This window comes from Apiospora kogelbergensis, assembly GCF_038363985.1.
Source record: "Apiospora kogelbergensis strain CBS 113332 chromosome Unknown utg000005l_segment0_segment0, whole genome shotgun sequence".
Taxonomy (NCBI): domain Eukaryota; kingdom Fungi; phylum Ascomycota; class Sordariomycetes; order Amphisphaeriales; family Apiosporaceae; genus Apiospora; species Apiospora kogelbergensis.
In genome coordinates this window covers 6,333,411-6,355,628 of record NW_027117422.1, presented here as the reverse complement: position 1 = coordinate 6,355,628, position 22,218 = coordinate 6,333,411, and the positions used below count along the sequence as shown (strand labels likewise).

Here is a 22,218-nt window from a genome sequence, read left to right as displayed (position 1 = left end):
CTTCGAACTCGAGAGTACTGGCTCAAACACCACACCACTGAGATCCTATACTCTTTAGGTCGACACCTAGGATTCGAGAGTGTTTGCTTACACACTATAGCACCATTGGCATCCTACGACTGCATTGCTCCTGTAGATACTTTAATACTTGAGTGTCCTCGCTCACACGCCAAAACGGCCGTCAGACCCACGACAACAATCCTAGACTCGACAGACTGAGACTTGGTTGTCCCTTATACACTTAATAACACTAGTGAGGTCTACGACGAGAGATCCTGAATTTTGATACGTCACTTTCATAACTCTCACCACAAGCATCAAGCATCTTCAAGCACCAAGGGCCTATCGGCAGTTACCAAATGGAGAACTTCTTGGAAAACCTGAATCGACAGGTTGTGGAGGCAGAAGCCTCACTCAACGACCTTCCCCGTCACGTCCTCAACTACGTATGGATTGCCTCCAATGGTGCCTGCGACCATCCCGAGGGGTTCCATGATCGGGAGTGGGCTCAGGGCCCCTGGGGCAACGATCCCACTCCTCTGCGTATCAGCTCTCTCCGCCACGACTACCACACAGCAGCCTCCGCAGAGGATAAGGAGGCGGCGGGAGAGCTGATGGCCGTCGTCGACACTCTGCCTGACGGGGGAGAGGGAGGACGGTGTCCAACCAATCTGGCGGCCCGAGTACAACATCTGCATCCAGGACCTCGAGTTCCACGCCAGGCTGTACCGGGATCCGACATTCGAAAAAATAAGCCTGCACGTCTTCAAGCAGTGCCTCATGTCCTACGTGCCCCGGCGGGTGGGTCATGGGGACCCCGACGACATGGCCGAACAGACCAGCTTCGGCGCCCTCATCGAGAACATCTACGACCACAGTCAGCCCGGCGACGAGATGCGGAAGATCTGCATCAAGTTCGGCGTCTGGGTCAAGACGCGCTGCGGCCCTCGGTCGGGCTGGCCGACGGACAGCGTCAACCTGTTCAGCTGCGAGCTCGAGGCGGAGCTGAAGTGCCCCGAGTACGGCACCGACGTCAACGACGGGCTGGCCGCGTTCCGCCAGGCGAGCCCGTGGGTCCAGGTGCGGGAGCGGCGGCGGGAGGAAGAAGCCGAGGCGCGGCAGCAGCGGCGGCGGGAGGAGGCGCAGCGCAGCTACATGCAGGCACGCAGGAGACGGAGGGACAGGCGGCTGCAGAGGCTGCAGGAGGAGCAGCGGCTCGAGGCGGCGCAGTGGGAGCAGTACGAGCGGGAGCGGCGGCTGCGCCAGCTCAGGGAGGAGGACAGACGGAGCAGGCTGCGCGGGATCGCGAGACGGCGAGACGGCGGGCGAGGTACTGGGAGAGGCGGTTTGAGGTGCACAGGCGGTCCCAGTTCCTCAACGAAGAACCGTGAGGCGTGCTGGATGGTGTTGTTGCAACATCACGTTGGACAGGGCAAGCTTCGTTTCCTCTGTTTTGGTTTCAGCGTCTCTCGGGCCCTCATCAGCGAAGGGTGCGGGAGAGACACACCTCAATCTGGGCTCTGCATGGGCTAGGGAAAACAAGCCAAAATGATAACGACTGGTTTTAGCGTTGGCAATTGGAATAGCGTCTATACTATACTCAATACAAACTTTCTTGGGTATAACTTGCAGATTATCCTTCGTATTGACTGTTCTTGGAGCAAACGTTGACCCTCTGTCGCCATTGAAGAGTTCATGACTCCGACTTGATTCCCTCCTTCCAAATGTGTTTCTGAAACCCCCTCACCCCTCACACCTACGACGACATGGTGATGAGACGTGCAGCAGGAAACTGCGCGTCGAAACATAGCCACACCCTGTCAATTTCCATGAAATAGCTAGACCGACTTCCATTGATTAACATGACCTACAACTGGCCGGTGCGGTATGTCGTCGCATATCGTTGTTTGGGTACCGCACGCGTTTAGTCGAGACGCTAGAACGGCGACGACACGCTACGTTGCGATTATCGGCAGATGCCAGCACCGCGACACTGCCACGCGCGGAAGGGACGACTTCGAGTCATCTCTGCTTTTCTTTCGAGCTCAATTTCCTGGATATAACGAGTTTCGTTGCTTGTTCCCGCAGGCTCGTTCATCCGGTCCTCATGTACGTATGGCTACCAGCTATCTTGGTTGATTTGCCAATTTCCCGTCAGCTGCGCTGTCTCTTACATTAGCCATCGCCTGGAACAGCTAGGCAAAGTGTGTGTACGCATATGTAGCAACGGCGACATCGGAGTGATGATGCGACAACGAATAGTTCGCACCAGATTGGGATTTGGAATGTGTACATAGAACCAATGCATGCAAGAGAGAGAGAGAGTCCCCGTCCGTCGTCACCCGTATCCCGAAGATAGAACAACTGGTGGGGTCGAGTGAAACAACCAGAAAGCCCCCTCCCTGAAGCGCAGCGCTAGAATTGTTCTCGAAAACCCGTCCGAAGGTGCGCTGAAACACCGAGCCACGGACGGGCGGCAGGGATAGCCCGTCTGAAGAAACGCATGTGAAAAAAAGAGAGAGAACACCCAAGCCCCCCCTCCCCAACCAACCCGATCTGCTACAGGGCTGGGGCTGTCGGCTCGGGTTCGTCCATCAAACCAACCCCCCTGGGCCCTGTTGCAGGTGGTGGTGATACTTGGGGGTGGGAAAAGTGAGGCGAGTCTCCGCGTCGTCATCGTACCCGGACACATGGGATTTGCACACTCGCATGCATGCATGTACCGGTATGTATGTATGTACATACGGGCAGACAGACACATGGCCATGTCGGAACGATGGACGGACAAGGATCTCGACGTTGTGAACCAGTGATGCGCGCGGGACGAAACGTAAGGTAGCTTGGCATACGTTGTGGTGGTGCTGTAGTAGTCAAGTCGTGATCTGGGGAGTACATACAATGAACAAAAACCCAGACATGGGAACGGACGGGTCATCCGAAGTGTGTCTTGTGTCGTGTACCTCGAAGCGATCTGAGCTGCAGATTTGCAGCTCGTCCTATCGCAGTTCATTTGATGTTGGACGAAAGGCGAATGATATTTTCAGGGTCCGCCGAAAAAAAAGAATAGACAGAAACACAAAGTTCATTCAATGGTTTGTTTTACGGCCAGCCCGACCGTTGGATGGGCGAATAGCCACAAGACGGCCGTTTCTTTTCTTTCTTCTTGTTCAACGGCGCCCTCAGTTCGGACGAGACACTATTTTGCTTGCTTCCTTTTCCTCGGCGGTCCCTTACAGAATGGGCTGCAGACTGTACGCGTGTGCCTGGCGACATCGTCATGGCCAAGAAAGTCATACCGATGAGCTACATGGCCATTCTAATTGCAGTACAGGCGCAGCGCGGAAGAAGAAACAAAAGCCCATGGCCGGGCAGCGCGAGAGTGGCTCACTCAATGTGAAGCACGCGCTCGGCGCTACTCGTCAGCACCAGGGGGGGACTCTACTACATAGCGGTGACCCTAACACAGCAGAAAGAAACCTCGATGACTTGCAGCCGGCTTCCCGGGACGCCCTGTATCACTAAACTAAAATACAATAGGCCGCGAATGAATGACAGCTTGATTGATGGATGGATTGACCTCGCCAATCCCCCAATGCTACCTCTGGGTCGTGGACGTCCAAAAAGCACACGCCAGGTTACATGCGCTTGGAGGCGATGGGAGCGCAACCGAATCAACTGGCTGCCACCCTGGCCACTCTCTGCACCCCCAATGGCCCGGCAGCGCGCTCCCTAGTTTCTTCCAGGGTCCTCTTGGTCTTGGTCTGGGACAGGTGCGTGCACCTGCCTCTCTGCCTTTGCCTCTTCGCTGCAACAGTGCTGCCGGTGCACCACCTTACCACCTTGACGCTTGAGCTTCTAGAAGCCATCCCGCTTGCCGCCCGCGCATCGAATCCAATTGAACCAGGCTGGCAGGCTGGCCGACCTCCATCGCCGTCGTACTGCATGCAGACCGTGGCTTGCTGCGACACGATCTTGATGAAGGGTAATTGGCTGCAATTCGTGCTTACATGTATCATACATGAGATGGCTAAAAATAAAATAAAAAACAATTTCACTTACTTCCAAGCCCATCATCATCGTCATCATCAGCATCGAGTCCCTCTCCATGTCCAACTGCACTGCACTGATTGATCTGCCGGCCCCCGAAGCAATCCAAAGACAGGGTACCCTTTCCCAACATTTGGCTACCAAACCAACCGGCTCAGCCGTATGGTACGGTTTAGTGACGGCCCCTCTCCCTCTCTCTGCCTCTCTCTCTCTCTCTTCCCTATCCTTTTGGGTCCATCTCCGCCCCCCTCAATTGCTTCTTCCCGCCGTCCTTTTCGTTTCGTGCCCTCTCGCTGCTTTCACACACCACCCACCCCAACTAGGTTACTAGGAAATTTAGACTCAGATGGGCAAAGGGCCAGTCCGTGCCCCGTGCTGCTGCTTTGCTTGTGTCTAGTGCTGTGCCTCTGCCGCCTAGCGACCCTAGAGGCCCAGCCAAGGGGCCTAGGGGAGTCCTTATCCCAACCCAAGAAGCCAAGAAAGGACCAGGGACCAGAGGGAGCAAAAGAAGCAGCGGAAAGAAGACGCAGAAGGCAGGAGAAGAAGAACAAGCAGAAGCTCTGACCTCCCTCTTGCCCCTCTGGCCGCGCCGTGCACACACACACCCATGCACACCATTCCACATCCACACCTCATTGTCCACCAGTCGTCGATTAACCTATGCCATACCCTCCGGCTCGACCCACTCAATGACCCCGTCAAGACCCTCAAGCTTGAGACGAGACAATGGCGACTAGCACATAGAGGCGGTCCTATTTGCGGTACAGCTCTCCTGTATCTCTTGCTGCTTTTCTCCCCCTCTGACCTGACAACAAGAGAGCTCCCCACTCTCTCTCCCCCTACCCAGCCTCCAAGCCTACTTCGGCGACGACAACAGACGCCAAAGGGGAAAGCTCACCCTCAATAGGAACCACCGGTCAAGACTTCAACGCGAGACAGCCCGCGCTTACTCCTCGACTTTGGTTTCATACATACCTGCCTCCCGCTGTTTCCTCATTGACGAATATCCCATTTCCAGAGCTTGCTTCCATTCTCTGTTTTGCTTCGGCTCCAAGATATACTTCTTAGGTATGTACGCTCGCTTTACGTCAACGCCCCGTGACTTGTCCCCCCCCTTCCCACACTCGATCCAGCAAAATCAATTGGCGGTACAAGCTGTACTCCTCTAGGCCAGGTCACTAGTGAGCCTCCAACCCATCGTACCCTTACCCATCCATGCCATACCTTACCTTACCGTATACTTTGTCTCCTTACCTGCTTTCTTTTTTATTTTGCTCCCGGCACGCCATCATAATCCTTGCTTGTCTCACCAGATGCATGTTTGCTCTTCACCATTGTTGTTGCTTGTTTGTGTGCCAGCACCCCTTGTGTAACCATTGCCAAATAGATACCGATACCCCTTCTCTGCTCTGCTCTGAGACCCCACGCTTCATACCTCGGACCGCAAGAAACTGCTTGGTCCGGACTGCTCGCGTGCTATCACAGCGACGGCTGCCAGTACACACCAACTTCTCTCTTGTTTGTTCTTTGGTGCCTATGAACCACCGTCAGCGTTGCTGTCCAACCTCAATTGCCAGTCGGTTGCCAAGGTACGTCTTGCCGTGTCGGAAAGTGGGCGGGCGCAGTGTTTCTTGTCTTGCCTGTCTTGCCCTTGTCTTGGAGTATGCTGACTGACACCCAAAGCTCAGCCGACAGTAGATACGAGTTTCGCCTTTACCCCACATCATCGAACGAATTCAGGCGATTCTCTTGAACCTTCCAACCCGCGAGAAAACACTCCAACAAGCGACGGCTGTTCGCTGGGCGCGACCAAACCCTGGGACTTGACCGCCAATTGACGACAGACGGTAGCGATCAAGTTGCCGCAACCACCAGATCGGTAGAGCTTGTGTGGCTAAACAGTCTCCGGCCTCGCCTAGATCGGAGCCTGCGTTGATCTCGACCGCCCGCCTCTCTCCCTTCCGATTCGTCCAATACTACTGGTGTGCATGCTTCTTGGGAAAAACTCGCCTATTCCACGTGTCACGGGTTTCGATTCCGTCGCTGCAACCCTTGCGTGGAACTTCATCCAGACGACAGGCCAGGGTAGAGCATGAACCATTGCTTGCCTAAATTATCAGCCGTACGGTTACACTAGCCCACGAATTTGCCGCGGCAACAAGTGACGCCACTGCACTCTACCCGGGATATCAAGGGGATCCGCGCCGACGACCAAGGTGTTTGGCATTGACCGATCGGGAAGTTTAGTAGCGGCTCTGCTGCTCACCCGGCAGAAGCCATGAGGCGGAATCGCAGCAGCACGGCCTCGGCCTACAGGGCCCTGGCTCATCACCCCGCCGGCGTCGCAGTTCCCGACTCTGCGTCGCTGATCAGATCCTTCAATGTTGAGACGAACCCGACGCGGCCCATGCGGCCGTCCCCCTGACGGCCTCGACCATTAAAGACATGCCCTTGGATCTTTTGGATCGCATGCGGTCATTTCCGCTGTTCATGTCGGCCCCGGAAGAGTTTCTCGTAGCCATCGGCAAACACCTAAGACCACAGGTCCATTCGCCGCACGATCACGTCCTGACGGAAGGCGACGAGGCCAAGGCGATGTACTGGCTAGTCCGTGGCGTCGTGGCTGTGACTTCGCGCGACGGAGAAGCGATACACGCAGAGCTAAAGCCCGGGGCTTTCTTTGGCGAGATCGGAGTCTTGATGGATATGCCTCGGACCGCCACCATCATCGCCCGCACCAAATGCTTGCTTCTCGTCTTGAAGAAGGAGGACCTCCAACTCGAGCTTCCAAGGTTTCCTGACATGGAAAAGGCCATCCGCCACGAGGCCCACGAGCGCTTGACCATCTTGAACAAAAAGCGCCGAGCCGGCACCCAAAGCCACAGACACATGTGTTCCCGAGAAGCCGCGCCCGGCGAGGTTTCCACGGGCGAGGTCGGGGTTATCAAGGAGGGCACAGTGGTCAACCACAAGAAACGGAAGTCGTCCAGCCCGGGAGTCATCGAGGACCCGGCAGCCGGCAGTGCTTTGGGAAGCGGGTTCGTCAATGTGCGGCAGACGCTGAAAGAGCTGCCGCTGTTTTCTACGCTACCCCCAGATATCCTCCACTTCCTGGGCATGAGTGCTCAGCCGAAAACCTACACCCCTTTCACCGAAATCGTGCAGCAGGGCACTCCGGGAAACGACATCTACTTTATTGTCCGGGGCGAGGCTGAGGTCATACACAACTCGACGCCGAAGAAAGAAGGAGAAACGAAACGCGTGACGCGTTCCTCGTACATCAGGCCTCGACTTCGCGCAGGACAGTACTTTGGCGAGGTGTCAAGTCTCGGCTTGTCACGTGGGCGAACGGCAACAGTTCGCTCTATCACCACGGTCGAATGCTTGATGATTGGAGGCAGTGCGCTTGACGAACTGTGGAAGCGTTGTCCTCCTGGGATTCGGAAGCAGGTGGAAGATACGGCAAGGACCAGAATCCAACCGACGGATGAAGATGTTGAAATGGTGGATGCGCAGAAACAAGAAAGAGCCCGCACTCCTACGACGCCCATCAAGATCCCGTCGCAAGTCCTCTTCAGCACTCCGTCCATGCCGGTCTCCCCGGCCAAGGACGACTCGGACCCGATCCTGTCGAAGGACCCGGACCCATTCCTGAGCGTCGACATGGAAAACATGAGGAACCGCCGGCGAGGATCATTTGCGCCGCCCACGCCCCCGGCGGATTCTCCCATTGCGCCCATTGCCAATGGGATTCGGCACCGCACTATTGAGGTTTCCACGCCAATTAGGTATGGGATCCCAGCCTCTCCCGACTCCGAAGGGCCGTCGAAGAAGGCAAGGATACTTCCTCACAGACCTGCCGCCATGGAGCAATGGCGACTGCCAGAGGATATTCTTGTGTCCATCTTCCAGTATATGAGCCTCCCGGAGTTGATACGGCTTCGGATAGTCTCGACGCGATGGCGCAAACTCCTAGCCACGTCTCCCAGGCTATGCACAGAGGTCGACCTCACACCTTATAACAGACGGGTGACAGACCATGTGCTAGTCACCATACTGGCGCCTTTCTTCGGAAATCGTCCTCGTTCGGTAGATGTTAGCAACTGCTTTCACGTCACTGACGAAGGCTTCTCTACCTTGTGGAAGGTATGTGGGAAGAATATCAAGGTGTGGAAGATGAAGTCGGTGTGGGATGTATCGGCAAACCAGATCCTCGACATGAGCGAGCATGCCAAGGGGCTTGAAGAGGTGGATTGGAGCAACTGCCGCAAGGTGGGAGACAACCTGCTGGCCCGAGTCGTTGGTTGGGTGGTCCCGGAGCATGCCCAGCCGACCAAGCAGGTCGTGATTTCGAACTCACGTGTGAGGGGCGCTAAACCAATAACCCAAACCGTCACATTGCCCCCTCCTGGGACCGTTGTCGGCTGCCCGAAACTGAAGAAGCTGAATCTGTCCTACTGCAAGCATATCACGGACCGGTCGATGGCTCATCTGGCTGCCCACGCATCGAATCGAATCGAGTCTCTTTCGCTCACGCGTTGTACCTCGATTACCGACGCCGGGTTCCAGACATGGACACCGTACCGCTTCGCCAACCTTACGCGCCTGTGTCTTGCCGATTGCACCTACCTCTCCGACAACGCTATCATTGCACTGGCCAACTCGGCGAAGTCGTTGACTCACCTGGATCTGTCTTTCTGCTGTGCACTCTCGGATACGGCCACCGAGGTCGTGGCACTTGGCTTGCCTAAGCTACAGGAACTCAAGATGGCGTTTTGCGGTAGCGCCGTCAGCGACAACAGTCTGGCGTGCCTCGCCCTGCACCTCAACGATCTCGAGCGCCTCAGCGTCCGAGGCTGTGTCCGCGTCACGGCCATGGGCATCGAGAGCGTCCTCGACGGCTGCGGCCAGCTTCTGTGGTGCGACGTGAGCCAGTGCCGCAACCTGGAGCCCTGGGTCAACGGCGGCGGCGTCACGCGATGGGGCTACGACGAACGAGGCCAGGGGCAGAGCAAGATCGGCAACAAGCGGGCCAACATGCTGCCGCCTCGAGGGGTGAAGAACCGCCGCGCCCGACAGCCCGTGGGGTTCGTCGTCGAAAAGGGGCCCAAGGGCCTCCGATAAGCTCTTCCTTCGGGGTTTGTTGTTTTGCCATGTTGAAGAAACGAACGAAAGAAAGAAAGAATCAGCGGCAACTGGGCTGGCTGGAATATATGTACCAACGGTCTAATTTTACGACGACGAAGCGAATCTTTTGCAAAATCACGTTTTTACAATGGCCATAAACGGAGATACCCTGATTATTTTATAGCGGGTGGAAGGGCGGGAACCTTTGGAACCATACATTTTTTGCACATGCATATGCCGTCTTTCTATTTGTTGGAAGCAATACGAAACGAAGTTACAAAGTCGGCTGGGTGGGAAAGAAAGACTCGGCTAGACAGACACGAAGAGGCTGTACATATCAGATGATGAAAAATTACTTAGAGACATAGCCCATGAATGATAATGACAATCATCGTACATACATACACATTGACATACTGCTGACTGCTGATAAATCCTCAAGGCTCCCTGGTTCCCCTGGTGGGAATGCCATTACTCAATGATGGTGTCATCGGGGGGCCACTGAAGAAAGAAGCTCCCCTCTTTTTTCTTGTGCGGTGCGGATCTCGCCGCCGCCGACTTGTTCACTCGATGACCCTAGCCTTGTGGGTGGAGCGGAGTGGGAACTCCGTGAGATCCGCATCGAAAGCTGGCATACCTATGCTGGGCTCGGCGCGCTCGTTACCCGAAAGGGGATAGAGAAGCCGAGAAAAGCGTGAGGGCGAGGGAGCTGCCGCCAATGCCGAACGAAGGAGGAGAGCGGGCGGGCGGGACATTTTTCTGACGTCGGCCGCTTCGGCGGGCGAACCAACACGTACACACACACACTCTCTCTCTCTCTTTACTTCTTTCTTTCTTTCTGCTTTTGGGTTTTGATCTTCTAACCTTTTCTCATTCTACTTTACTACTGTTGTATTTTGCTTGGCCCTGGAATCAATACAAAATGAAGCAGTGGATCACCAACCAGGATGGGTTGGACAAGCTCACGATGGTGACGGATGCACCGGTGCCTGAGGTGTTAGGGGAGGGGAGGTGCTGGTCAAAGTGAACCGGGTGGCGCTGAACTATCGGGATACTGAGGGTATGTACACCTGTCCTTGTCGAACAGGAGTTCGTACGTTTTGCTAACGGCAGGACCGCGTGAACAGTGGCCATGGGCCTGTACAAGCACCACAAGCACGTCCCCTCGGGCGAGTCGGGCCTGGTCCCGTGCTCCGACATCTGCGGCACCGTCGTCCAGGTGTCGTCGTCGCCCGGCAGCGAAGACAAACTCGAGGGCCTCCGGGCGGGCGACCGCGTCATGGCCACCTTCAACCAGACGCACGTGCGCGGCCAGATCGTCGCCGCCGACATGGCGTCCGGCCTGGGCCTGCCGCTCGCCGGCTGTCTGGCCGAGTACCGCGCCTTCCCGGCCTCGGGGCTGGTGCGCGTGCCCGACTACCTGTCCGACGACGAGGCCGCCTGTCTGCCCATCGCCGCCGTCACGGCCTGGATGAGCATCAACTCGTTCCAGCCCCTCGGCCAGCCGATGGCCGGCCGGGACAAGGTCGTGCTGCTGTTGGGGACGGGCGGGGTCGCGGTGTCGGGGCTGCAGATTGCGCGGGCGCTGGGGCTGACCAGTGAGTGACAGACACCTGCCCCCTTCCTTTCAAACCGGACCACCTCCGGTTCGATTCGACGCCCCGGAGAACCCCCCAACGCGGAGTCTAGCTAGCTAACCCCAGCTCCCCGCAGCCATCATCACCTCGTCGTCGGACGCCAAGCTCGAGCGCGCGCGCACGATGGGCGCGGACCACACCATCAACTACAAGACGACGCCCGCGTGGCACGAGAAGGTGCTCGAGATCACGGGCGGGCGCGGCGCCGACGTCGTCTTCGAGACGGGCGGGGCGCAGACGCTGGCCAAGTCGTTTGAGTGCGTGGCCTTCGGCGGGCTGATCTCGTGCATCGGCTACCTGTCGGGCAAGGAGGACGCGCCCGGGCAGCCGCGGATCAACACCAACGTGCTCGCGCTGAAGCGCAACGTCACGCTCAAGGGGATGCTGAACGGCAGCCGCGAGCGGTTCGAGGAGATGGTGCGGTGCGTGTACAGCGGGGACGAGACGAAACAGCAGATTCACCCCGTCGTGGACCGGGTGTTCCCGTTCGAGGAGGCCAAGGAGGCCTTTGAGTACTTGTTCCAGGGGGGGCATTTCGGGAAGGTGGTTATTCAGGTGTCTTGAGGGGGGAGGGCTGTTGAGGGGCGGAGGTGGAATGGGGGTAGGTAGAGTTGGGGAATTTAGACAACTGTCGTACCACATGCAGCATAGGCCAGCACTTGTAGTGCTAAGGCCCGAGGCCTAACCAACCCCTGCCACTGCGTGAGACCACGACCCAGGTGAGAAAGGCTGTCAGCGACCGGGACGTCCAGCTTATTTCGGCATCGCACAACGCAACGACTGTGGCGTTATGATGCCTAGCAGGTGAAGCCACAGTTTATATCCGTCTGATACGTTTCTGTGAATTTAGTGAAGGTCGTGTTCCATTTGCTAACGCTGCAGCGGCCGTTATAAGTACCGGCGGCGCCCGATTCCCAAACTTGGTCGCCGTATTGGAAACGGGCCTGTGCGAGCACATTAGCGACATGTTCAGATTGAGAATAAGAAGGGAAAAAGAAAGAGAGAGAAAAAGAAAACCTACCGGGAAGCTGGCAGCCTCGCTAATGGGGCCAATGGCATATTCCAGGTCTATGGGCAGGCCGGTACGTTCGCCCACATTGTGATAGTAGTCTCCGCCCATCGGGACTTGGGCGCCGTCGTGGACATGGGTGAACACCTCGAGGCCTCTCTGCCCGATGAAGAGGTGGAGGTAGACGCCGCACCATCCGCCCACGGGTTCGTAGGGTATGAATTCGCGGAGGCTTTGCCTGGCGTCGGTCGAGTTGGTGGAAGCGGGAACGACGGGAGCACCTAGCGACATGGCGAAGAGACCGACGAAGGCCGCGAAAACTGTGGTAGCACCCATTTTGGGATCATGTGCGGGTGGTGCGATCGGAGGGGAGGTCTCGGATGGAGATGATGGTAACTGGCGACGTGAAAGAGAACTTGGAGGACATGGCTTCAGTGATGATGTGAAAGGAAAGGATGAAAGATGTGTTGGTAAGTGGGGAGAAGAGAGGAAGCTAGGCAAGCTTCTTTATATGGGAAGTCGTGAGTTATTGGAGGCTGACATCAAGGTGCTTTTTTTCCCAGTCCATCCGAGTCCATTTGGTACATAGTAATGTCTTTGAGAGATGTCGAGGCCATTAGGTGCAATGGCCCTGTGTTCGCTTCTACGCACTTTAGGCGTTGTTATTCAGGTGTCTTGAGGGGATGAGCGAGAGGTTATCGTGTAGAGGTTGAAAAGGGGTAATCGGACGAAAAGGGGTAATAGTGAATGTGAGGTATAAATTCTATACGGTAACTACACACAGCGGATCTGCAGGTTACTGAATAATTTGGCCATTACTTAATTCGTGTTGTCAATTCTATAATTCATATCGCAAAAGTAAAAACTTAGCGTGTTTATGAGACACTGTTACAGTCACCTCTATCCCGACAGAGGTTAGAAAACGCGTTTAATGATTTTTCATCGCGTCGCCCCCCACCAGAATCATAAACATCACAATAGTTTCCCACAGCTTGACACATACAACAACCATTCTGCAACACTGCATCGGAGAAAACATGGTAGTCCTGGACGAATACCCCGGAATTGAGGTCCTGGTACGAAACAATGGTCTCATTGTCAAAGAATACCCCGTCCCCGGCATCGACTGGACACTCTATGGGTCCCACGGTCCTATATTTCCGGGCGTATGTGCCTACGTCGAGTCTTCTGAAGCCGGCGGGTTCTCCGTCGGCATCACCGTGGACCGGGAGTACGATTTCTCGCGCGACTAAAACCACCTGCTCTGCTTCTCGACGTGGATGGAGTCTCGCAATCCCAAGGACAAGCGCATCATCACCAAGCAGCATGTAGCGGCGGGCCATGGACGCGCCCACGTCTCTTGCGATATAACATTGTCGTATCGCGACAGTTGGGAAATTTTGGGATCCCCCATTGGGGAAAGAGGTAACTATTCTCCTGTCAACAAATACCCGACTTAATTGCTCGTCTTTGTTCTCTTCCTTGCTCCGTTGGATGCCATATCTCTATTGCTGGGCTAACGCACGGAATTCGCATAAGAGTTCGATGGCCGTCAACCCTCCGACATAGTACGCTCTCCGACGGGGGAGCCGAGCCTTTGTGGGACTATTCACGTTTGCGTTTCCCGCGTCGCCGTGGTCAAACCAGAACGACCCGAGCTCACACTTCAAGACGCCTTCGACATCGCCGATATGGACAGGAGGGGAATTGACACGACCAATCTTGAAAGGTGGGTTATATCAACTCTTGACCTTCCAGTCCCCCCTATACATGAAATCACTGATATCTGGCATTGCTAAATTCCGAGAAACAGAACATTCGCTCGGCCGGGGGCAGGTAAGAAATATAAGCGTATTGACGCCGACCCCGGACCCATTGCGATGTACAGATTCCTCTATCGCTCAAAATGTAAGGGGAAAAGCCTCCGCGCTCGACATTGGGGAAGCCCTTGCCATCTGATGGACATCGTATTTAACGCGTTTTGCAGCTGCACTTGCGGAGGCTGGCATAATCCCATCGTCACCTCCTCCGCAGCGACTACCCCGTCAACCTCGATTGCCAGCCCTCGCAGCCGAGAGGGGCGGCATGGAACCACAGGGCCGGGATAGACAGCAGGAGCCGGCCGAGCCACGCATCAGGAGCCAGCCAGGGTCGCTGAGATATGAACCAGATCTTCCCGCGGCGCTGGCTATTGTTAATGAGTCCTCGGAACGACCAGCAAAGAGAACAAGGCAGCGAGAGAAGAGGGTTGAAATTATAGACCTGACCGAGGACTAAGAAAGGTAAACTCCTCCTTCGTTCTATAATGGAAAGCCCTCACCCCTGGTATACACTGTGTCTCACTCCTGTTTCGCTGTTGTACCTGAGGAAGCAGGGCTAATCCCATCACTACCCCCACTGCCCACCTTGCCTCGACTGCCAGTTCCCGCAGCTAATAGGGGTTCTATAGAACCACGGGACCGAAAGAGATGACGGCAGGGGTAGTTGCGGAAGTAATGACAGCAGCCGGTGCTCAGGCGCGTCTCTGGAGGGAAATGGGCCGCTCGAGGATGCTGGTCATGTGGGAGCTTAGCAAGATGTATAATCAGCTGGCCGATTAAGGTGGGAGACCTAGCCAAGTATCCCGTTCCGGCTGGGTCAGCTTCACATCATATTGAATTTGGAGAAGAATGAGTATTTGCTAAAGTCAGTTTTGGGGTCGTTATGCATGGATATTAATGTTATCCCTTGCTAGACCATCTGTACGGACGATTGGAATTCGTAGTTGAATGTGCATGTGATTTTGTCTCAAGGGATGATATGAGCCCTTTATTTGCCTTTCGGATAATTGTGGCTGGGGTTCGTGGTGAGGAGGTGCATTACACGCCACACCACGTCGGCGGTCGTTTTAAACCCCGTTACAGCAAACGCGAGACAGTTCACCACCTCAACGCGTTTCCATCACATTACGACGCGTTATGGCAATCCTGGACGACGTTCCCGGAATCCAAGTCTTTGTGAAGGTAAAGGGAGGAATTGCCACCGAATACCCCGATCCAGGCCGGCAGCAGCCAACAGAGAATGGGTGCCCGGTTGTGTGCAGCTACATCGAGTCCTTTGACAACCGCCATTTCGCCATAGTCACCGACGTCAACCGGTTTCATGATTTCTCCTTCCAGAGCCACACCCTAATCTTCCGTGTCTATGTAGATGGGGAATACATGGTCAACAACTGCATAACCGAGGATTATGTGAGGTACGGCTATGGGCGGAGAACTGTTTCGGGCCCACTGATGCTTGACGAACGAGGCCAGAGTACGGTGCAGCAGAAGTTCAAATTCGCCGCCGTGACGAGAGGTATGTATCAGTGTCGCCTATCTCGCTCTTTACAGTTTGTCCTCGATCCGGAAATGTTAACACTCGGACAGTGGAAGATGACCGTAGAGATCGCATGTTGAGGGATAAGGACAGAGCGAAGAACCTAGGAGTCATTGAGGTCCAGGTTTTCCGTATTATCTTGGGCGAAGCAACAAAATTTGGCAGACGTGCACCCATGAAGAAGGAGAACCTCGAGTTCTCAGAGAAGGCTTTGAAAGGGAAGGCAATTTCCCATGGGGCGAGGTGAGTTTCGGTCCGAGGACCAACCCGAAACGTCCACGCGCATCCTGCTGAGTGTGACAAAGCTACGGGAAACAAGGAGCTTCTAGTGAGCTCACCCAAAGCTTCGACGCAGAAGACATCCCGGAGGACAGCGGGCCCATCGCGGTATATCGGTTCTTGTACCGATCGAAAGGTAAGAGCCCAGTATTTGCACATCTCATCCTATATGGATTGTAGCCCATCTGACTTGGATCTCTACAGAGGCACTGAAACAGGAACTCATCATCCCACGGTCTCTTCACCGCCAGCTTTGCTGGATGACCGACGAGCTGATGTACCTGGCCGGGATCAGGATAGAAGACAGGAACTAGTCGAGTTACGAGCTAAATGTGAACTGCAGCTGCTGAATATTAAGCGAGAGCTTGACGAGGTGTCTGACCCTGCCAGAGACTCCCGGGATCGACTGGCAAAGAGGTCAAGGACCCAAGAGAAGAGAGTCGAGGTGATAGACCTGACGGAGGAGTAGGGAGGTTAAAAGTAAGTGTGTCTGGGCATGAGTGCTGGATGTAAAAGGCCTGGTTGCTGTGGTTTATTTAAGTAATAGGAGTTCTTTCTTAATCATTTCATCCGCGTAGCAGCCCGTTTTTCTTATGCCTGTGTACATCTGCAGATTCTCACAACCAACGAACACAACAATATCCGCTTCAATTTGGAGGGCCTGCCTATGATGTATATATCATGTTTCCGATAATGTACAGGAATATTGGAGGGTTACTTTGGGGTTTGAAGTGGGCGGAGCGCTCCCATCAGATGTGTCTATGGCAGCAGCTGATCTATTTGCCACCGGAAAGCTGATATGGGGTATCTCAAGTATTTTGAAGTACTATGGGCGAATAAGGCGACAATGCCGGATGATCCTAAACCCCCACGACATACAGCAATGGCTGGCCTGAACGAACTAGGGGATGGTGCAGCTCCAAATGCATGGGGCCAGAGAAGCCCACTACGTTGCACAAGACAAAAGCGCACCAATAAGTACTCGAGATTGCGAAGGGGATGGAAACGAAAAGAAAGAAAAAATAAAACATTGTTGGGGGTTGAAGGTTTCGTCAATTCAGCCGATGCAACGACGAGCATCTAATAACGAACTACCAGCCAATTGCCTCCCTCATTGATAGAAAGTCATATGCAGACAGGCGTCATTCAGTGGCTGAGTAGCTTCCGATGGGCATCATGTCATTAAATGTACTGCAGGAAGTTAACTAGATCTTCTCCCTCTTCAGGAGGTTCCCAAAGGCATTCATGGTCGGTCTTTGGTCCTTTATTGAAGGTCTAGCACCCTGACCGCTGACTTTGTAACTCCTTGAGTTTCCCTTTGCCAAAATCGTAATTGCAAGACGTCTATGATTATATCTGATATGGAACGTACTATGTTGCGTGTGTTGCTTTCGATGCCTCTCTTCTCTCGGAATGGGTACTGTTGCCCGATTGCAGATGAAATCCCAAGCGAGCCGAACCGACCCCTGATAAGAACCATCACAACGGCGAATACATCATCAAATAGCAGCAACAGCACCAGCTCCTTCCAGACCACTCCTCTCATTAAAACCGTGTGCCCAGCTCTCGCAGTTTTGGCCCTTACATTGGCAGTACTAACATACTGGATCTTGATTCGATATGCAGCAACTGTGTCAAGGGGACTCTCACTGCCTTGGAGTGTCATCAATGAAAGGGTATCTGAGGAACTCTCCAAATCACGGGTACGAAATCTTGAAAAGGACCTTCACGAACCCCCTAAGTCCTGCCGCGAACACAATCAGAAACCCAGAGGCCTTTGTGCTTTCAGACTTGACAACTGCCGGACTATCAAGATTCTATCAAGGCCAGGCTCAATTGAAAGCAAGGTAATCAAGGTTAAACGAGCTCGAGGAATGGAAGAGATTATCGAAACCGAAGCCTTGGATGATCTGAATGAGACGACAACGTGGAGGATGGTATGGATGGATGTTGGCTCCCCCGCCCCGAAAACCCTTGTCCAGCTTACGATGTGGGAAGCGGTCAGTTTCTGGCTGGCTTGCCTCATGATAACCAGTACAGTGGTGTACAATGGTTTCACGATAGGGCGCAGAAGTCCTGATGCGAACCTACGTCTCTTCTTGGTCGCCACGTACGCCTTCTTGCAGCTACTGTTTTCCGGCTATACTACCAATCTTCATAAGAAAACATATGGATATGTGGTAGGGCAGGCTTGCTGGGTTGTACTGACAAACCTGTTTGCTTTTACGAACGAGCATGAGCTCAACTGGTGGCTTCACCAACATTCGATTCAGAACAGCAATGGAATCTCCATCAGCAACTACAATAAAGAGAGACCAGCATACGATAAAAATGACCATCAAATTCAATATCGAGATCGAGGTTTGGTTTTGAGGCGCTTCCGTATGATCTTGTTCGGCGAATGGAGTGTTGCAGAAACTCTCGGCAGCGTCTTCACGAAGTGCAACCCTAAAGTTGAAACGCGGCGTTTGCTCATTCCACAACATCAACGCTACGAAGGCCTGGCAGACAGCGATCTAGAAGAAGACTTGCCCATGGGAGACCCGAAAATCCGGAGAAATGACGGCGAGCTTGAAGCAGATGTGTCCGAGGATCCTGGAAAAGCATACTTCAAGACAATCCAACCCGGGGGGGGCGCTATTGAGAAGTCAATCAAGTCGACCCGGGAGACAGAAATCAAAAACTTGGAAAAGGCCTTGGAAACAGGCCTCGAGAAAACCCTCGTTCACGTCGGCGTTCTGTTGGGGATCCTTCTTTCTACAGGTATAGCTCCGTACACATCAGTCGAATTCGAGAAGTCCAATGCCATGCAACTTGGGTCGTACGCTCTTCTTCTGGCGGTTTCCACTGGGGTCACTGCCCTGTTTAGCAGCCTGATATCCATAACAAGCGCGCAGGAGTCGCTGAAACTTCTCCTTAGACTCCAAGAGCATACCATCAAAATCCCCGACCTTGAACGCCCCAATCATCATTTCAACCCTTACGATCTTAACAGGCATGGTCTTTCTGAAACGGATCTTTTCAATTCAGAGAAGAACGCTATCGATATCTCTCTCAGCGACATATTAAGAGAAACCCATGGCCTGAGCCGATGGGGATGCTTGGTCTTTTGGTCGAGGGCTAGCGTTCATTCCCAGCAAGCAGCAGCTCTTAAATGGAACGGAAACGTATTGGTCACGCCCCCTAAAAGTCGATGGAAGAGCCGGACCAATCACGGTGCAATTCAGTACCAACGGAGACCTCCGACGCGTAATATCAACAAAGGACCCAGTCGAAGATCCAGTGAACAGTGTTTTGGGACTTGGATACTTTGGAGCCCCCAGAGTGGATGCAGATCCGGTTCAGACAGAAGAGTCGAATGATCAGTCTGTGCGTGGACACGAGGACTGGTATGAGATGGCGGATATTGAACCCCGGAAAACGAGCTCGATGAGAGAAGTTCAGAGCCCACCGGCCATCGACAGGAAGAGAACAAAAAGGCGGATCTCATTTTGAGTTGATTGCTACTGGAAACTTGGTTTGTGTGATGGAATTGGCGATGGGAATAGTCTAGGCTGGGAGTATCTCTCGGTGTCTTTTGTGGTGGAAGCTAGCCACTTCAAGAATTGCGATTTGTCCTTGGCGTGGCCCAACCAGAAGTCGCTCGTGCGGACGTTCCTAGCATGATTTCAGCCTGTCCGATGGTCTTGAAGGCTTATTTGCTCACTTAAGATGCAACCTACTAACTCGCTGGGACAATATGGAGAAAATCTGGAATCCCATTTTCTACGAGCTGTGTGTGGCCCCCGAGGAGCAGGCCATCCTACTCGCCGCCCATCAAACGCAGGAGCAACGGTCAGTAGATGACTCAGATTGCCAAATGGACAGCAGCTCTCTTTTGCCAAACAGAGAATTCAGTATTTGTATAGATGAAATTAGGTAAACAATCTGTATTCTGAGAGATGATTTGTAGGAAAGATAAGTATTGGCTCTGCGATGCGCAACTAAAAAATTGGAATGTACCTGCAAGGTTTGAGGATCCCTTGCTTGAGTGTCGAAACCTAATTGCTAATTGCAACGCACTGAAAAAAACTCGACCCTTGCTCATCAGTCTCCTTTGTAACAGCCCTAAACCAAACGCATGGCCTTGACGCGTTTGTCAGCAATCATTACAAGGCGATTCCCACGGATTATACCACCGTGCTTCAGGCTGAGGAGTTGGGAGCTCTTAACCAGATTCTTGATCTCGAGCCCGTTAAGTGGGAGATCTGATAACTTGTCGAGCAGTTCCTCGTTGACGTCGAACCGCTCTCTTCCGATGTGCTGGATATTAAAGCTTTCCCAGCTAAGGCGACGGGAAGTGCTATCGAGGTCTGCGCACGGTAGGAGCAGATCCACTCGTGATTTGACGGCATGATCGGTACTGGATATTCGATTAGTGGTAAGAAAAACAGTACCTTGGTAGTACTCTAGCATTGTAAGAAAGATTATAGACTCGTGTCAGTGGGCTTTGTTCGCAGGTAGGGGTTGTGGTATAATTCCTACTAGAGATAGGCTTGTTCTGAGCAAGATCTTCATTGGTGCGGGTCCCTAGGAAGATATCGGCCTCGTCGAGAAGAAGTATACCGTCCCACATATTACAGAGCTCTAGGGCGCGGTCTAGGCTATTTTTCACATCGCGAGGCTCGGTACCAAGCTCACCGCGCCCATCGAGTACAACGACAACCGTGCCCGCTCCGATAATATAGCTTCCGCCGTGAATGTCTTCCCAACCCCGGGGGACCCGAAAATTAGGATAATTAGGCCACGGCCTTTACCAATGGTGAAATTGTCAAAGTTGGTTTTTAGTAGGGTCTTGTTTTCGATAAACGCCCAAGCTAACTCCTTTTCGTCACCAGGAGAAACGAGCTTATCAAAAGCCTCGTCGTTCCAGACCACGTCTGAAAGCTGATATATTTGGACTTCGCACCATTTCTTGGACTCAAGGTCAATGGCCTTTATCCAATGTGTGCTCATCAAGCATTGTTTGCCGGTGAAGGGTGAAAACTCGGCGGTGCGTTCGGCGGAGGCCTTGGTCATTAAACTTTCCTCAGCAGAAACGGCCGTGAACTCATCCAGGGGTTCGGATCCTGCGGAGGAACCATCAGAGGAATTATCCGAGAAGCTTCCTCTAGCGCTTTTCTCGATAGGATCGGAGTCTCCCACGCGAATTTGACTACCGCAGCCGGCATCGAGCGGCTGTAGGGACAGCTCTACGACCCTGCGATTTCGGTAGTAGACGAAAGCATCGACACAGACCCTGCCCGAAATTGGTCTCAGAATCCTCTTCTTTGTTTCGAGCTGAAATTTGGTTCCGTTACTGTTCACTAGATGGTGTCCCCGGAGGCGCTCGAACTCGCGGCCGCGCTGGATAAAGGAGGCCCTAGTCTCCTTCTCCTCGTCGAGAAATGGGACAGGAAAAAGTGGTAGATCCGTTACTCGTTTCAATCCTTTGAACGACTCAATTCCGACTGTGGTACTGGCGTACCCGGTGCGTTGGCCGTTCCAATCGATATACGTTAAACCGATTTTCCAGAAAGGGCCTCTTCTATCAGCCAGCTCTTTGTACCAGAGGACTCGGCACACTGTCTTGATGCCGAAAAATCTGGCTACGACGAAAGATCGTGGAGGGGAAATCTACCACACGTCGCTGAAGGCGACCTTTCTAGTTGCCGTGGTCTGATTAAGTGAAGTGATAGAAGGCGCAATGATTGGTTCCAGATATTGGAGAAAGGCAGTGGCAGCAGCCTTGATAGGGATCGTAGTGGTGGTGCCTGGGAAATTATTCAGCTCCTTCCAACGATGCACAAGGGGGCGGAAGGGCGGTGCAAATTCCCAACGCTTAAGCTCCATATCCAAGTCCTGGTAGTTTTAAAGCACTTAGGCCAGAAATTTTCGCATGGTAGGGTCGTTGACCAGGACCTTTTAGCCCAGCGTTCACTCACAAGCTTGTGTTGATGAACAATGGGGCACACTGCTGCTCACTGCAGTATATATTCCTGCTCCTCGTGGATTCTAGGGAACTCGCTCCATAGGGCGGGACAACGGCATCTCGGCCGGCAGTTGCAACCATGTAGGTACAGTGGCATGACGACATATGCACCGATTTTGTGGCTGTGGCCAGTGGCCAGGATAACTCGCGCGCCACTCGCTGGGAGAGAATCGGGGCGTAGGCCCCCTTCACAACCTCCCATCTTCGGAGGTATGGCAATCAAATGGGGTGATTACGAAACTAAACAGAGCTTTCGGACCTCATCGAAAAAGGAGTCAAAGCAGGCAAGGATTTAAGCTACATATAGGCAGGATGGATTGGGGGAGGGCTCCTGGCTCTATGGACATAAACATGATTATTAATGATCTTGCCAAGACCTTACCACTTTATGCAAGCGGGACAAAACTTGGGCTCGTCCTGATTGACGGGCATATTGAATCGACTGGATGGCAAGCAGCGATAAGGCTGCATATGTCTGTGTTGGCAGTCAAGCCATTAAAGCTAGCTAGAGGTAGATTGGTGATATTTGTCCCGCCACGCCTGCCTGCCTGCCTGCTTCTTGATAAGAATCTTGTAAGCGATTGGCTAAGATTATATCTTAACTAAACAATAATGCAATGCACGTCGAGTGCCACATAATGAGTAGGCAGTGTCACCGATGAGCGGCTGAGACACACTCCAGCGTAAATAGATGGGGACATGCGCATATTCTAAAGAAATTCCAAAAGTCCGCACCACCTAACAGGTATTAT

At 53.6% G+C, this 22,218-nt stretch overlaps 9 protein-coding genes across 9 annotated transcripts; 7 read left to right on the top strand and 2 right to left on the bottom strand.

Annotated features, from left to right (window-relative positions):
- Positions 1–359: 359 nt before the first annotated feature.
- Positions 360–1,391, top strand: PG998_008735 (uncharacterized protein; the record flags this gene model as incomplete). The annotated part of the gene is made up of 1 exon (XM_066875551.1): positions 360–1,391. One exon carries the CDS (start codon positions 360–362, stop codon positions 1,389–1,391), a length of 1,032 nt encoding a protein of 343 aa, XP_066731496.1.
- Positions 1,392–6,492: 5,101 nt separating this feature from the next.
- PG998_008734 (uncharacterized protein) lies at positions 6,493–9,171 on the top strand (the record flags this gene model as incomplete). The annotated part of the gene is made up of 1 exon (XM_066875550.1): positions 6,493–9,171. One exon carries the CDS (start codon positions 6,493–6,495, stop codon positions 9,169–9,171), a length of 2,679 nt encoding a protein of 892 aa, XP_066731495.1.
- A 1,135-nt stretch (positions 9,172–10,306) lies between these two features.
- PG998_008733 (uncharacterized protein) lies at positions 10,307–11,375 on the top strand (the record flags this gene model as incomplete). The annotated part of the gene is made up of 2 exons (XM_066875549.1): positions 10,307–10,772; positions 10,888–11,375. 2 exons carry the CDS (start codon positions 10,307–10,309, stop codon positions 11,373–11,375), a joined length of 954 nt encoding a protein of 317 aa, XP_066731494.1.
- Positions 11,376–11,608: 233 nt separating this feature from the next.
- On the bottom strand, positions 11,609–12,156 carry PG998_008732 (uncharacterized protein; the record flags this gene model as incomplete). The annotated part of the gene is made up of 2 exons (XM_066875548.1): positions 11,609–11,755; positions 11,833–12,156. 2 exons carry the CDS (start codon positions 12,154–12,156, stop codon positions 11,609–11,611), a joined length of 471 nt encoding a protein of 156 aa, XP_066731493.1.
- Positions 12,157–12,857: 701 nt separating this feature from the next.
- Positions 12,858–13,073, top strand: PG998_008731 (uncharacterized protein; the record flags this gene model as incomplete). Its single annotated transcript, XM_066875547.1, has 1 exon — positions 12,858–13,073. The coding sequence occupies one exon, from the start codon at positions 12,858–12,860 to the stop codon at positions 13,071–13,073; it is 216 nt and encodes a 71-aa protein (XP_066731492.1).
- A 627-nt stretch (positions 13,074–13,700) lies between these two features.
- On the top strand, positions 13,701–14,097 carry PG998_008730 (uncharacterized protein; the record flags this gene model as incomplete). The annotated part of the gene is made up of 2 exons (XM_066875546.1): positions 13,701–13,728; positions 13,808–14,097. 2 exons carry the CDS (start codon positions 13,701–13,703, stop codon positions 14,095–14,097), a joined length of 318 nt encoding a protein of 105 aa, XP_066731491.1.
- Positions 14,098–14,777: 680 nt separating this feature from the next.
- On the top strand, positions 14,778–15,925 carry PG998_008729 (uncharacterized protein; the record flags this gene model as incomplete). Its single annotated transcript, XM_066875545.1, has 4 exons — positions 14,778–15,156; positions 15,228–15,420; positions 15,483–15,578; positions 15,637–15,925. The coding sequence occupies 4 exons, from the start codon at positions 14,778–14,780 to the stop codon at positions 15,923–15,925; spliced, it is 957 nt and encodes a 318-aa protein (XP_066731490.1).
- A 1,405-nt stretch (positions 15,926–17,330) lies between these two features.
- PG998_008728 (uncharacterized protein) lies at positions 17,331–18,818 on the top strand (the record flags this gene model as incomplete). The annotated part of the gene is made up of 1 exon (XM_066875544.1): positions 17,331–18,818. One exon carries the CDS (start codon positions 17,331–17,333, stop codon positions 18,816–18,818), a length of 1,488 nt encoding a protein of 495 aa, XP_066731489.1.
- Positions 18,819–19,563: 745 nt separating this feature from the next.
- Positions 19,564–21,327, bottom strand: PG998_008727 (uncharacterized protein; the record flags this gene model as incomplete). The annotated part of the gene is made up of 4 exons (XM_066875543.1): positions 19,564–19,904; positions 19,981–20,169; positions 20,253–20,953; positions 21,116–21,327. The coding sequence occupies 4 exons, from the start codon at positions 21,325–21,327 to the stop codon at positions 19,564–19,566; spliced, it is 1,443 nt and encodes a 480-aa protein (XP_066731488.1).
- Between the last annotated feature and the right edge of the window lie 891 nt (positions 21,328–22,218).